General features: G+C 36.1%; 1 protein-coding gene and 1 long non-coding RNA gene across 3 annotated transcripts; both read right to left on the reverse strand.

Annotated features, from left to right (window-relative positions):
* Positions 1-383: 383 nt before the first annotated feature.
* LOC141483556 (uncharacterized) lies at positions 384-1,713 on the reverse strand. The gene is made up of 2 exons (XR_012466152.1): positions 1,032-1,713; positions 384-803 (listed from the first exon to the last, which is right to left on the reverse strand). It is a non-coding gene; the product is annotated as an uncharacterized lncRNA (long non-coding RNA).
* Positions 1,714-10,649: 8,936 nt separating this feature from the next.
* LOC111510354 (uncharacterized) lies at positions 10,650-14,777 on the reverse strand. Of its 2 annotated transcripts, none has more exons than XM_023166256.2 (3): positions 14,622-14,777; positions 14,439-14,557; positions 10,650-11,462 (listed from the first exon to the last, which is right to left on the reverse strand). In XM_023166256.2, the coding sequence occupies exons 1-3, from the start codon at positions 14,674-14,676 to the stop codon at positions 10,668-10,670; spliced, it is 969 nt and encodes a 322-aa protein (XP_023022024.2). In that variant the 5' UTR covers positions 14,677-14,777; the 3' UTR covers positions 10,650-10,667. The 2 variants fall into 2 exon arrangements, with proteins under 2 accessions (XP_023022024.2, XP_023022025.2); XM_023166257.2 differs by having other exon boundaries at positions 14,612-14,768.
* Positions 14,778-15,529: the final 752 nt, after the last annotated feature.

The following is a 15,529-nucleotide window of genomic DNA, read 5'->3' on the forward strand; positions in this document are numbered from 1 at the left end:
TCCTGACTGGGTTCCTTCGCAGAACATGGGTCATTTAGCACAAAATGTTCGAGAGAAGAAGTTGAAAGAAAAGCGAGGTTGCATAAAAGAAAATTATCTAAAGTAAGTGGTGTTGTTTCAGGTGAAATACTTATGTATTAACATGATTTTGAAATGTCTTTTGTTGACAGAATGAACCCCAGTCTTAAATGAATATTGATAATGACGAACCTAGAAATGGACAAGAAAAAGGCATTTTAACAAGGACTGATTTAACGATGGAAGAACTGGCTCTAAAATTTGAACAACTGACTGAAAAGACTATATCATAAATTGTATTTTGAGTGGTAATATTAAAACTCTTATTATATATTCTTCATAAATTCATTAATTGAAAGTTGATATTCATGGTACACAGCACATTTATTAAATGAAAACATAGATAATAAACATCTCAAGATAACTCAAAACAGAGCTTTTCACACAAACCAAGTTCAACACTTCAAAATATTTTCAATTGACTTTGCTGTTACTTCATGAAAATCCATAGTAATTGTAAACTCACAATTCATTTCATGTACTGGTACAATTGGGAACATCTGTGTCATGGATGGCATTGGCCACACAGCTTCCATATATGTGCATGACATATCCGCTTTTTTGATATTTGCATAATCAGCAGCAAATAATATGGCGCCAACGTGACTACAAACTTCACTGTCTCCGGCCATAAAAGTACAGTGAGCTGTACATACGCTTCCATCTTTTGCTATGATGCACCAAACATCTAAAGGTTTCGCATTTGCTTTCTGTGAATGCTTGACCTGAAAATAAGTCATTAAGATCAGTCTCTACTGTAAGAATCACTCTGGGACTCTCAAATGAAAAATTGAATCATTCTCTTGATCAACAAAGAAGACAATAAACATAAAAAGTCACAGGTATAGCTGATCATGGATACACACAGTTTAACGTGTATCGCTTCTTAGATGAATTAACTATACCATTAGGAAATCAGAAAGTTAGCATACTGCTTGCTTAGAAAAACTCACCTGTCCAACTGAAATGTATAAATTGTTATCAATCTTTATTCCCACCTTCAAAACGAAGCCAGATTCAAAATATATATACAATTCCAAACCTTTATATGCCTCCATCTGCACATGCGTGCAGTATAAAAACCAAATATGAAGCAATATCCACATATGTAACTAGTAACACCAGTTATGTAACAACATCCATTGAATAATCCAAATTAGAAACATTCAATGAGACAGGGTCTAAACCATTGACCAATCTCAAGTTCATTATATATCTGTAACACAGTGATAAAAATGTAAACAGATGATGGTGTATTTTTTTGAACATACCGTTTAGCAACGTCTCTGCTGTTCAGCAATAGTGATTTCAAGTATTCACTTTCCATTTTGATTGAATTTAAACACCACAAAAAGCTCCAAAAATGTGAAAAAACACTCCACAATAGCGAACAACACCACAACCAATAATACTCTTATGACAATAGGTAATTAGATTGTTTGCCCTACGCCGCCATATTGGGTCACAGTCACGTGGTTTGGATTGCTCTATACTAATATCTCTTATGTCATAATGGTAGCCAAGGAACAATATCTATCACAAATTATTTACATTGAACTTTTCACAACGAAGTTGTACTAAAATTAGACTACGAAATATGACGAATCAATCTACTCTACATGAAGACTCATTACTTTCCATAGTACCTAATCATTAAATGACTGTGAAATAAAGAAAAATTTTCTGCTGGTTTTTAATTCAATCTAAGTAATATTTTCCCGATACAAAATCTGCTGCTAAAAATGAGCGTGACTTGGCAATATTGGCCGTGTTAGTTTGATTCTCAACTTCGTGCTTCATAAACACAATATAAAAAGTTGATATTATTCAACTGATAACTTATCAAATAATTCATTTATGGTAAGGTATCAATCACTGGGAACAATGATATTCTGCTAATTAGACGAGACCTCCAGTTTGTATCGTTCGAACATAGGCGTAACATATCAGATACTTTATTTTCACAAAAAATATTAAAGAACAAAATGAATTGTCTTTCGTTATTATCAATAATTTGCTCAGATGTTTCGAATAGAACAATATAAGAGCACATGAATTATTCATTTTACCTTTCAATAGAACAAACTGTTTGCAGAACTCTCCTCTATGTTGATGCGTTAAATGGGGTAATACTCCTGCAAAATACTTCGATATTTTTAATCCTACCTACATGGTCGTTCACGGGCAAAAAAATATTGAAAAATTTTTTTTATAAATTATAATTCATTGATACATTCTGTCAATAACTATAATTCAGTTTTTATTGTTACTGTATTTAATTCTAATTCATCCTTTATTTCAGACACTATATACATGTGTTTTATAGGTTACTTTTGATTTAATATTAATTCAATCGTGTGGATAGTGTAGTGGAATTTACTGTGTGTATGTAAAATATAAATAAATAAATGAAGCTTTTATTGAAAATATATTTCTGCAAGGAAAGTTTTTTCATATGCTAATTTATTATAAGTAAGTTATTTACACTGTTCATTTTACAAATACACAACTCTTTGAGAAAATCTAATTCAATGTTCAATCTAACTAATTTTTGAATTTCAAATGTGCTTCGTATGAAAAAAATGTTGCACCACACTGTATGCCACACCTTTTATATATGACCAAAGATGAGCGCTGTAGCTACACTTCGTCCATTATTGTCTTACAGCGACACGCAGCGTCCAATAGAAGAAACAGTTTTGCAGAAATCAGACAGGAATCCTTTTTACACTCTTCTTCAGTTCGATGTTAACTGGCAGAGGTCGGTAGCATTTGAATTTTGAAAAACTATCAGGTTGTTTCAGAAGTTTTGTCTGTTTCTATGAGATTATTTTGATCTGTAATAGGTATCTTAGTGAACACTCATTCAATAATACATTCATAATGTATCAATAATAACAAAATTTCAATAATTGGAGTCACGGAACATGGCTCGCTCCAGAATATCCAGATAAATTTGTTACTATACCTAACTTCAACTTGATACGTATGGACCGTGATGGTAGAGGTGGTGGCGTATGTTTTTTCATCAAATCGCTGTATGTATAAATACAAATTATATTACTCTTCAATTTCGCCAAATGGTCTAGAGCAGCTATGGATTATAGTCAATATAAACAAACAAACAGTATCCTGTGGACTTGTTTATGGCCCACCAGGAACAAATGTAGAGGACTGTATGCAGGAGTTAGCTGATTTACTGGAACGAGTGTATTTGGAAATATCTAGTGTAGTGTTAGTTGGTGATATTAATATTAATTTGTTAAACTGTGTCTCTCGCGACACTCAACTATTCACTGCCCTAGTTTCTTGTTTCGATATGATTCAAATTGTAGAAAATTCTACTCGGATAACAACTTCTGAATCTCTGATTGATGTCATTTATATTAGTAAGGAAGTAATGGTAAGAAATTCTAATACACTTGATATGAGTGATCATCTGATATGGTATTTTGCGATATTGATTTCGAAGGCGAAGATACTTATGATAACTTGATTTTTTATAGAAATTTCAAGAATTTCAATCATGAACTTTTTTCTCAAGGTGCTGCTAACTTACAATGGGGTGATATTGTGACTATGCAAGATATTAATTCCAAAGTAAATTTTCTCAACGAATGCATCATTATGTTTTTTGACAAACATGCTCCAATTTGCACTGTAAACAGAAAACATAAAGCATATCCGTATATAACTTATAATATCAAATTGATGATGAAAACCCGTGATAGAGCTCATGCCAAATATCTCAAAGAAAAGACAGCATCCGCTAGACAGTACTATGTAACTTTACGCAACTACGTCAATGACGCAGTAAAACGTGAAAAAACAGCATATATACAATTCGTTTTGAATAAAAATAAAAACAATTCAAAAATAACATGGAGAAATCTTGCATCCTCGCAAACCAATAATAGCCTTCCAATTGAACTACGTAGACCTGAAGAAATCGATGACTATTTTTTAAACGTGGCTGGACATTCAATAGTGAATAATGACACACTTTAATTCTACATTAATAATAAATTGAACGCTCCTATGAACTTTTCCCTCACAGATATATGTGATGATGATATTTTGACTGCTATCAAAGACATCAAATCTGAAGCTTTATGTATTGACAATATAAATATCAAGATGATTTCTTCAGTAATACCACACTGTATTGATGAAGTTGAATATATTTTCAACGAGTCCTTCAGACAGGATATTTTTCCAGATGTTTGGAAAGTTGCTAATATAATTCCAATTTCGAAAAAAAATGCACCTAACACGTTCAGTGACCTACGCCCTATCAGCAGTCTGCCCTCATTCTCTAAAATATTCGAGAAAAATGTTTCCCGACAAATAAGAGCTTTTCTGGAAGAAAATCGAATACTCCCGTACGTACGAGCAGTCTGGGTTTCGCAAAAAATCGAAAGTCACCATTTCAATACTGCTTGATCAAAGTAAAGCTTTCGATTTACTCATAAGCAAGCTCAAGTTCATAGGATTCGATGACATTTCTCTTGAATGGATGACCAGCTATCTCACAGGCCGATCACAGAGGGTCAAACTGGATGATTACTCATGGTCATCCCTAGAAGAAACAGTCTCAGGTGTACCGCAGGGAAGTATTTTAGGATCCTTGGTGTTTTCAGTGTTTATTTTTGATTACCCCCACTTTCTTATCACATTGTCAAGTACATCTATACGCATGAATATTACCGGAGTTTTTTCCCAAGACCAAATCGTTATTTTTACACCTCGACACGTGTTTCGATCACCAAGTGATCATCTTCAAGAGGAAGATAAAACTAATAACTACTCAAAACTAAAGCTACTTATACTAATCAGGTACATCATACAGATAGGTAATCAGTAATACCACCCATACAAGTGTACCACCCTAAATTAATTTTACAATTGGCCTTTCTATTATTTACAATATGTCCTTATGTATGTTTAAATGTTACAGCTATATATAGAACAATTTTCCTCTTCCTCTTCCTCTTCCTCTTGCTCTTGAAGATGATCACTTGGTGATCGAAACACGTGTCGAGGTGTAAAAATAACGATTTGGTGTTGGGAAAAAACTCCGGTAATATTCATTACTACACCAAAGGTTCCAAACAGTATATCACAAGTACATCTATACGCAGATGATATACACTTATATTTGTCTTCTCATAATATCGATACAGAAAAATGCGTGGCCAATATAAACACAGATTTGCACAAAACATTCATATACTGAAAATCAATGGACTGAAAATCAATCCAAATAAAACTTTGGCCTTATGCATAGGGTCTCAAAGACAAATAGTAGAAACTCAATGTAGCTTCAGGCTCACTCTTGATAACGCAGACATTGACTGGGTAGACAGTGCTAAAAATCTTGGCGTAACCATAGATAGCTCTTTGTCTTTCCATGAACATGTGACAAACATTTCCAAAGTATCATTCTTCAAACTCAAATCGCTATATAAATTCAAGTATCAGTTATCAGAAGAAATGAAACTCAGGTTAGTTAAAACTCTTATTTACCCCCATATCGAGTAGTGTTGTTCGGTGTATTACAATTTTTTGCCGCAATATAACAAACAGACGTTACAACGTATACGAAATGGTTGCATGCGATTCGTATGCTGTATACCATACGGTGAACATGTCATCCCATTTTTGTTAAAAATGAAGGAGCTGAATGTGAGGTAATATGTGAGTTCAATATTTGAAAAAAATGTTTTTGTTTAAGTTGCTTCAAACTGAAACACCCAGTTATTTATATAGTTTATTAAGCAGACATTCTGACATACCTACATATGGTCAATTTGAGAATAAACTCATTCAACATACCTAGGCACCGTACTTCCAAATTTCAAGGATGTTTTTTTTATATAGCCCCTTCTCATCTGAATGAAATTTTACCCCTTTTAAATCATACTATTTATCAATTCAAGAAAGAAATAAAATCACAGATGCTAACTGCCCAGTGCTAATTTGAAAATTTTAAATTCAATGTATGGTAGTGCAATGAAATTGTTAAATTGACCAAAATAATGTTAAGAATATTAAGAGTTATTAGCAACTATTTGATGTATTAATTTTTTTCCTCCTCTATTATTGTTATGATAGTAAATAAGTGTGTTTATAATTATTTTCTTATAGGTACTCACTGTATAATTTTTGGGATCGGTGGAAGATGGCCTTTGGCTAACCCTTTTCCTTTTATGTATAAATGTATTTTTATGCGTAATAAAAGATATTATTTTTGTTTTTCACCGTAGTGTGCGCTGGTCAGGCCCTATCCCGCGACGCCCCAATGCATTCGGGAGGGCGCGCCAGCATTGTCAACCAATGATCACTCCCCACACCGTGGGGTAAGTGATCATTAGGTCCGAGAATCATGTGCCCTGACCAAGCGCAGTGAGCCAAGAATGACAACCTTCTGCATCTGTTATCTGTGCGGCGGATATTATTATTTTTTTTTCACCGTAGTGTGCGCTGGTCAGGCCCTATCCCCCGAAGCCCCGATACATTCGAGAGGGTGCGCCAGCATTATCAACCAATGACCACTCCCCACACCGTGGGGAAAGTGATCATTGGGTCCGAGAATCATGTGCCCTGAGCAAGCGCAGTGAACCAAAAATGACAACCTTCTGCATCTGTTATCTGTGCGGCGGATATTATTATTTTTTTTTCACCGTAGTGTGCGCTGGTCAGGCCCTATCCCCCGAAGCCCCGATACATTCGAGAGGGTGCGCCAGCATTATCAACCAATGACCACTCCCCACACCGTGGGGTAAGTGATCATTGGGTCCAAAAATCATGTGCCCTGAGCAAGCGCAGTGAACCAAGAATGACAGCCTTCTGCATTATTATTATTATTATTATTATTATTATTATTATTTTATTTTTTTTTTTTTTGTTTCCCCGTAGTGTGCGCTGGTCAGGCCCTATCCCCCGAAGCCCCGATACATTCGGGAGGGCGCGCCAGCATTATCAACCAATGACCACTCCCCACACCGTGGTGTAAGTGATCATTGGGTACGAGAATCATGTGCCCTGAGCAAGCGCAGTGAGCCAAGAATGACAGCCTTCTGCATCTGTGCGGTTAAGATTTCTGCCTTAGTGCGGCAAGCCGGTATGATTTTAAGATTCGAGAGTAGAGAGGACATCATTCCACCAAGGACTCCAATAATCAGAACAACCATCTTGACAGTGATCTGAATAGAGTCTGCGGAGTTCGAAGAGAAAATCTCGATATTTTATCCGTTTTTCCTCCGCTTTTCTGACGATATTCGTCTCACCAGGAGCTGAAAACTCCACGAGTTTTGGTGGTCTGGTGGTCGAGAAGGACTACATCAGGCTTATTAGCTTGTATGAGCCTGAGGGTAGGGAACGAATAGTTCCAATAAATTCGGCACTTCTCGTTCACCACAACGGATTCAATATCCCCCGGGGCGTAGGGCAACACCGGTGTCTCGTCAATACCGTAAGAGTGCCGTAGATGGTAATGTAGCACTCTTAGGGCCGCGTTATGTCGATGGATATAGGCCGAGACCGCATATGCTGGACATGCTGATAGCAAGTGAATTAGGGTTTCGGGCACCTCGCGGCAGGCCCTGCACCTTGTGTAAGGAATCTCTATACCCATCACGCGACTGCGGTAGACTGAGGTGTTGAAGACACCATCCTGGCAAGCCATGATGAACCCCTCAGTTTCCGACTTCAGCCCACTCGACCTGAGAAAAGCGAACGTCAGGCGGTTTGATAAGCCAAAGTCTCCAATGTTATTGAAGAAGACCCCATGCATTGGCTTATCCTTGTGTCTTCGCAGAAGTAAGGTGATCTCTGCGGCTTTTATCTGACCTTTTTGCTGAACGGGTTCCAACTCGGTAACAGAGTTGTAGTCACCTCGTTCAGAGTCGAAAACTATACCGAGTTCATCAGCTACTCGGGCAGCTGCCCTAAGGAGAGAAGCTCAAATTCCTGCTCTCTCATGGTCACGGACCATGCAGAGAAGGGGATCCGAACTCCTGACGACTTTACAGGCTGTATAAAGTACCATTCTGACATGTAGACACTCCAAACTTAAAAGTCCACGACCTCCCTATTGTCGGGGGAAGTACAACCGTGGAACGGACGATTTGGGATGCAAACTCCTATAGAGATGCATCATTTTTCGGGTCCTTACGTCGAATTGATACAGCTCCTCCCGAGTCCACTTCACTACTCCAAACGAGTAGAGCAAGATTGGAATGGCAAGCACTAATTATTATTATTTTTTTTTCCACCGTAGTGTGCGCTGGTCAGGCCCTATCCCCCGAAGCCCCGATACATTCGGGAGGACGCGCCAGCATAATCAACCAATGACCACTCCCCACACCGTGGGGTAAGTGATCATTGGGTCCGAGAATCATGTGCCCTGAGCAAACACAGTGAGCCAAGAATGACAGCCTTCTGCATCTGTGCGGCTAAGATTTCTGCCTTAGTACGTCAAGCCGGTATGATTTTGAGATTCGAGAGTAGAGAAGACATCATTCCACCAAGGACTCCAATAATCAGAACGATCATCTTGACAGAGTGATCTGGATAGAGTCTGCGGAGTTCGAAGAGAAAATCTCGATATTTTATCCGTTTTTCCTCCTCTTTTCTGACGATATTCGTCTCGCCAGGAGCTGAAAACTCCACGACAAATATCGTTTTGGTCTGGTGGTCGAGAAGGACTACATCAGGCTTATTAGCTTGTATGAGCCTGAGGGTGGGGAACGAATAGTTTCAATAAATTCGGCACTTCTCGTTCCCCACAACGGATTATTATTATTATTATTATTATTTTATCACCGTAGTGTGCGCTGGTCAGGCCCTATCCCCCGAAGCCCCGATACATTCGGGAGGGCGCGCCAGCATAATCAACCAATGACCACTCCCCACACCGTGGGGTTAGTGATCATTGGGTCCGAGAATCATGTGCCCTGAGCAAACGCAGTGAGCCAAGAATGACATCATTCCACCAAAGACTCCAATAATCAGAACGACCATCTTGACAGAGTGATCTGGATACAGTCTGCGGAGTTCGAAGAGAAAATCTCGATATTTTACAATTGTACTGACATTTGTGTCAATACTTCTACATTGCATAATTTGTAACTTTCTGTGTTATATAATCAATTTTTCATTCCTCTATTGAAATTCTACTTATACGAATATTTTATAAATACGTTGTTCCAGCATTTACTTCCATACAGTTCTATATCCCATTATTTTTAATATTTATTTCATATATGCTCTGTAATAAAAGCATTTGGCGTTTGGCATTGTCTGAATAATTTGTGTTGTTTCTAAAAAAAAGTCAAAGCCTGACAAAAAACCAGTCATCAAGAGTCAGGCACGTGATTTTTTAAAAAAATGTTCAATTATTTTCAAAGTGTTAAATGTGAGTCGGATTCGTTTTCATATGTGAAAAATAAAACATCTCGCTACAGGTAGCATTGAATAAATTTGAAAAATAACTATTTCAACACAAATCTTCATTTTATATTAGGTATTTCAATATGAACCATTGAAAGAGGGGTTGAAGAATGGGAACCATTAATTTCTGCAAATAACGGAGAAGCAAAATTTTCCACCCCGAGAAAGAAGCGGCCTAGAAGAGCACCATCAACTGATATTACCCAGTATAAGTATTCCAATAATAGACGGATTATTTACGACTTTCATAATATGGAAGGGTGTCGTAATACGGTAAAAAAGTTCCAACACAAAACTAATGAAGTTTTGGAAAAACTTAATTCCAAATTCACCCGTGAATTCGGTAGTCGTGACCGATAATGCTCCATAGCATAATATTCAAACTAAACCAGCCCCCAACATAAATTCTAGGAAGGCTGCCATGGTGAAGTGGCTGCCCCTAACATGCTCAAACCCAAATTATACGAGTTGATCATGGTAAATAAAAATCATCGTATTAGATACAAATTTGATGAGGTTTTGCTTGAACACGAACATAACGTTTTGCGACTTCCACCCTACCATCCAGATTTGAATCTCTGTGAACTCATTTAGGCTACTGTCAAAAACAAAGTGTTTTGAAAGAATATTACTTTCAAATTGGAAGTTATGAGTAAGCTGGCGGAGCACGAGTTTGATCAAAGCACTGCCGAGGAATGGCAAAAGCGTTGCTCACATCTAGTAGAAATAGAGCAGAAATATTGGGAAAATGAAACATTCACAGACGTTCAAGCAGGGGTAAATCTAGTGATTATAAATTCAAATGACGATATCAGCACAATCACAAGCAGCAGTGAAGATGATAGTGACTGATTGAAGTTAATTGTTGGATAAGTGTATCAGTCTTGTACCTGCGCGATCGCTCGCCATCAGTCGTGGCGTGTACATCTTGAATTATTTATAACTTTCACAATGTTTTATGTGCTGAAAAATGGTTTCAGTACATTTTTCTAGCAATCATTACGGAACGAATGAGCCATTGCACGTATTTTCCTAACTATTATCTCTATTTCGTAATATTTTCACCTTGTGAACTAGACTATAATGCGTCTAATTCAAGACGTGTCAAAACAAGTAGACTGTAAGCGATAACTCATTTATTTTATTTCAGATCGTTCCATGAAGTGCCTTTTACACAATGGACAATAAAAAGAAGTTTTGAGGCATTGTTTGAGACAGTGTGGGTGAAACAGGTGATTACAGGGTGTTATTCTCGCGCTTGACATGCTACACAAGCAGACGGCACATATGTCAGCCCATTCTTGTATGTCCTCTTTGGTAGCCACTCGAAAACTCCGATAAGTTTGCCTCTCCGCTCTGAGGGTCTTCCAGTTGTTGTGGTAAACATCTTTTATCCGAAGATATATAACAAAGTATACAGTGAGTAAGATAAAATGGGAATATTTGAAGAGGAGAAGATAGAATATCGTCACAGTCGCTGCTGCTATTGCCACGAAGTTCAGAGCCATAGGAACATAGAGATGTTCCAGATTTTCCAAACTTTCAATGTTCAAAACTTCAACCAGCTCTGGTATGATCTGGAGGAATATCTTCTCGGAACACAAGTAGTAAATGAAAGTCGCGATACTGTAGATCAATTTTGGTTCATAGTAGATGCCTTGTTCTCTGAGACACATAACTATAACAACGGCTTTGGCCCACTCGATCAATATTTTACACATCCACTGCAGAAAGCGCCTTCTATTGGAAAAATTTAGAATTGGTCTTACTCTGTTCGTCTGCCAAACGTCTCGCATTCTTGATACGAAGTAGGCGAATACAGAGTAGAAGAGGATACTTGATAAGGCGATAACGACGCTTTTGTCTCCTCGCGATTCGTCGAATTCAGGATGTTTATCAGTTGCGGCGTCGAACAAGATGAAAAAACAAATCTGGAAGAAATTGAACGAAACGTATTAATTATATGGATATGATAATCATAATGATAATTGTGTGATATTATTCAACAGTGATAACATAAAAACCTTGATTTTTTTATAAAATTTGTTCGTTGAAACTATATTTTCAGATGTTCTGCAGCTGTAATACTAATAGACCAGAGCTGAAGCCATCAAAAATGGTAAAAAGTGAAAAAAAAAATAGTACAATGAAACCGATTATAAAAGGAGGGGAAAACGATAAAAATTAAAGGAATAATAAATTACGGGTGATCTGAGTTAGAGAAGTGGGAGGGGATGAGTTTTGAAGGGTAAAAAGTGGTTTATCTTGATTTCCGGCAAATCTACAAGTCCTCTGGAAAAAAGTTAAATAAAAAGATCCACAATTTTTTTATTCACAATTTTTTCACAAAACCTCAAAATTCATGTGAAAAATTCAAATAATCAAGTTTTTAGTTTTTTATTTTTATCTTTCTCAAAAAAAAGTTTTTTTCACAAAATTTGGTGAAAACTTACCTTTTTATATCTCAAATGCACTGTAATTTAATTAATTTGAAACATTTATTTTTTCACCTTATTTTGACTCAATATCAAAAAAGCGCCCTAATTTTCAATCGAAAATTCTCGCGTCAAAATATCAACTTTTTCCAAAAAGTCGATATTCTTTCTGTTTGTTGAGATCTCTACTTTCTGATGGTGTAAAAAATATACATTAACGTGGTAAATGTTCTCAGAAAATGCGAAAAATTAAAAAAACTCGAATTCGACTTTTTTTAAGTCATCATGTACAATTTCGAGCTATTTAATAAAATTTACACTTTAATCACTCAAAAAACGTAAAATTCCATGTTACATTAATAAACAAAAAAATTACAAATCGAAATATAGTACTACTTTAACTAACAAACAAATAAGTTTAATATAATAGTTATTTATTATACAACACAACTCGAGGTTGTGTTGTCTCCCCACGCGAAGTGGAGGGAGACAAAAAACCGAGAGCTAAAATCTAATATTTTTCCCGTGTATAATGCACAATTTTTTCTGTGACGGGAAGAAGGACGATTCAATATTGAAAAAAACATATTATTACAATATGTTAGAGTCAGAAAATTATCGATGTGAAATTTGAATTTTTAAACAGGTAGGCTGTGGTGCTTATAGCGTTGCTAGAAAACCAATCAATAGAAAAGCAAATATATGTGCTGCAGGTTTCTCCGGGTTTTCCTGCAGCTGAAAATGCAAATGCGCCACTGGAATCAATGAAGTTGCCCCGGAGCGCCAATTAATTTTTATTGTTTTGTTTTTATTTTTATCGTTGTTTTAATAAAATATTTGTCAATTCAATTCTGTGATTTGATTTAAAAATTGCGAACTCAGTGGTCAGTAGTTATTTTGAAAATTGTCTAATTCCGAGTTTTCTCTGTCTCCACCAGACTTAGTAGAAGCAGCGAAAGTAGCGTCACCAAAATTATTGCCAGCTAAATCGTGGAAAATTATAAAAAAGACATTCAGTTCTTCCACGGAGACGGTGTTGTTGGCTTATTTTTCGGAACTGGCACAACAACAAAAGCCATCAACAGTGTGGTCGAATTATGTACCTATATTATTATATTAAAGTTGTTAGTCATGTTGAGATATCTTATGAGGTCATTTTCATAAACTACATAGAGTATTGGTCCCAGGATCGAGCCTTGCGGAACTCCTTGAGGTATGTGTAAGGTATCTGCGGTATTGATTAAGTTTCACAACTTGCTTTCGATTGCTTAGAAAAGAATCTAGCAGGTGCAGGGATACTCCCCTGACACAATATCTCGATAACTTAGAAATCAGTAGTTTACGATCGACTCAGTCGAAAGCGCGTGAAAAGTCTAGAAATAGGCCCATCACAAATTTGTTGTTGTCCAGATGTTTCATTATATGGCTCTGGAATTCACAGAGAGCAGATTCTGTACTTTTCTCTTTAATGAAACCATGCTGCGATATTTATCGAAGAAAGCACACAGCTGGTTTTTCATATTCAGCTTGAATAGTTTTGAAATACTAGAAATAATGCTCATAGATCTATAGTTATTTCACTTGTTATACCACTTGTATCTGTAACTTATGCAATTGCGTCCTACAAACACATTTTCAAACGAATGTTTTCCTTTGAAAATGTCCTTGTAGGACGAAACTGCAGTACCTAACGTTAGTTATAAATACATAGGAAGTTTAATTTTAATTTTTCAATAAGATAATAACAATTCATCAGCTGATACTTTGGAATATGATAATTATTGTAAGGCACAGGTACGAAATTCTATGGATAATGGTAGACGTCAAAAGAATCTAAGCGACCAAGATTCAACAGAAGCAGAAGTGGCTGATTATTGCTGATATTCTGAATAATGCTGATATGAACCCGAAGAAGAAAAACTTCTCGCTAATGTTCAGTATTTGAAATTGATTTTTACCTGTGGAATTGGCCGCGGTGGGAGTGCGCCTGACTCACGATCGGAAGGCTGTGGGTTCGATTCCCGCCTCGACCAGATATTTTTCTCTAGAGAATTCATCTGGTTGAAGCTAGGATGATTCTGCAACCGTGTTAGGAATCACACGTTAAAAGGTAAGACTTCGTTAGTCCTTAGCTCGCACAAGTTTTTCAACTCCTGAGAGTTGTCGTTCGTATGGTGGCGAAAGGTGATTAACGATAAAACAGATTTTGAACAGATGTTTTTTAAACCCTAATAATGTTGAAAAGTACCTCTCTCTCTCCGTTATTTTGAATTTCATGCGTGAACTTTTTATTCCGGGATCCAATTCTGTAGAAAGCAATCTAAACTCTACCTTTGTTTCATTTCAAGTCAGTTTATGATCAGATGACCTGACTTTGTATCGAAACGTGCATCGAGAGACACTGTTACAGTTCTGATTCATGGTATGAATGTTTTCATCACCCCCCACTCTACTTATCAATAATCAACTAACCTGGCAGACAAATGCGTATATACTGTGAATTTTAATGAAAAACTGTTCAACATAATGTATTTCCTCCATCAATTCTCTTCCCATTTCCATGAAAAACGTCGATAGAGATGGAAACCATCCTGGAATTAAATAAATATTGTAGCTTCCCCATTCACCATGGAAATAATTTTTACCTCGTCTTACTTTCATTACTGTTCAAGTAATCATCCGAGTTAGATTCAGGAAGGGTTGTGGTCATAATAAACTGGAATAATTTTGATTATTTTTCCGAATGATGTGAAAGAAATGTCAATTATAGTGATTTTGAAGCTTGAAGTTGAGATAAATCAATTTGTTTCTGTCACTAATGACATACCGCATGATTTCCCAAGTCTCTATACAAGTGGACCAAATTACCATTGACATTACGTGAAGAAAACTTTCTGAATTCAATAATAGTCGTAATTTGAAATTGAAGTATATATATTATTTCTAAAAAAAATTTCACTAGTAATACAACTAGTGGTTAAATTATTTTCGGATATTAATTTGACCTCGCATGGTATTCGGTAAGAAAATTCCACACCGGAATGTGGTGAAAAATTAAATATTTTTAAAATACATGATATGGTAGCAGCCACTCAATATAACCATATATGCAAATAGACTCGGGCCATTATCAGGAAATAATTAACACAATAAGGTCTGTTTCAACTTCGGCAAAGACGATTCAAGAATCTCTGAATCAAGAACAAGCAACTACTTCCAATCAACCTGCCATAGTCTATAATAATTGTGTTTTCCATATAAAGAATAATTACAATAGTCAAAATAATATATTTAGATTTATCATCACTTGTAACCATTCATATAAAATAAAAAACTAAAAACTCATCTTTTTTTTAAGCCAAAGTGACAACCTAAAGCATAAAATAATATATTCTTCTATGTTATATCAATTTTGGATTACTACAAGGAATAGAAAGTTATAATTATATCATAAAAGTAGTCAAAAGTTAATTTTTTCAAATGAAACCCCCCATATATTACTCGATAAATTGAAAGATGGTAAAAAATGCTTCAAGATGATATATCATGTCCCTATACCTAAA

The sequence above is a fragment of the Leptinotarsa decemlineata genome, unplaced genomic scaffold (assembly GCF_025532065.1).
Source record: "Leptinotarsa decemlineata unplaced genomic scaffold, Ldec_3_MD MMD2_tig00003736_RagTag_RagTag, whole genome shotgun sequence".
NCBI classification, from domain to species: Eukaryota; Metazoa; Arthropoda; class Insecta; order Coleoptera; family Chrysomelidae; genus Leptinotarsa; species Leptinotarsa decemlineata.

What these genes read in the sequence shown, in the direction of transcription:
- LOC111510354 (XM_023166256.2), bottom strand. Translation starts at nt 14,676, where the DNA reads ATGACCACAACCCTTCCTGAATCTAACTCGGATGATTACTTGAACAGT. An exon ending in TTACTTGAACAGTAATGAAA is followed by an intron (nt 14,558 to 14,621) that starts GTAAGACGAGGT and finishes ATTTAATTCCAG; the next exon opens with GATGGTTTCCATCTCTATCG. An exon ending in TATACGCATTTGTCTGCCAG is followed by an intron (nt 11,463 to 14,438) that starts GTTAGTTGATTA and finishes AATTTCTTCCAG; the next exon opens with ATTTGTTTTTTCATCTTGTT.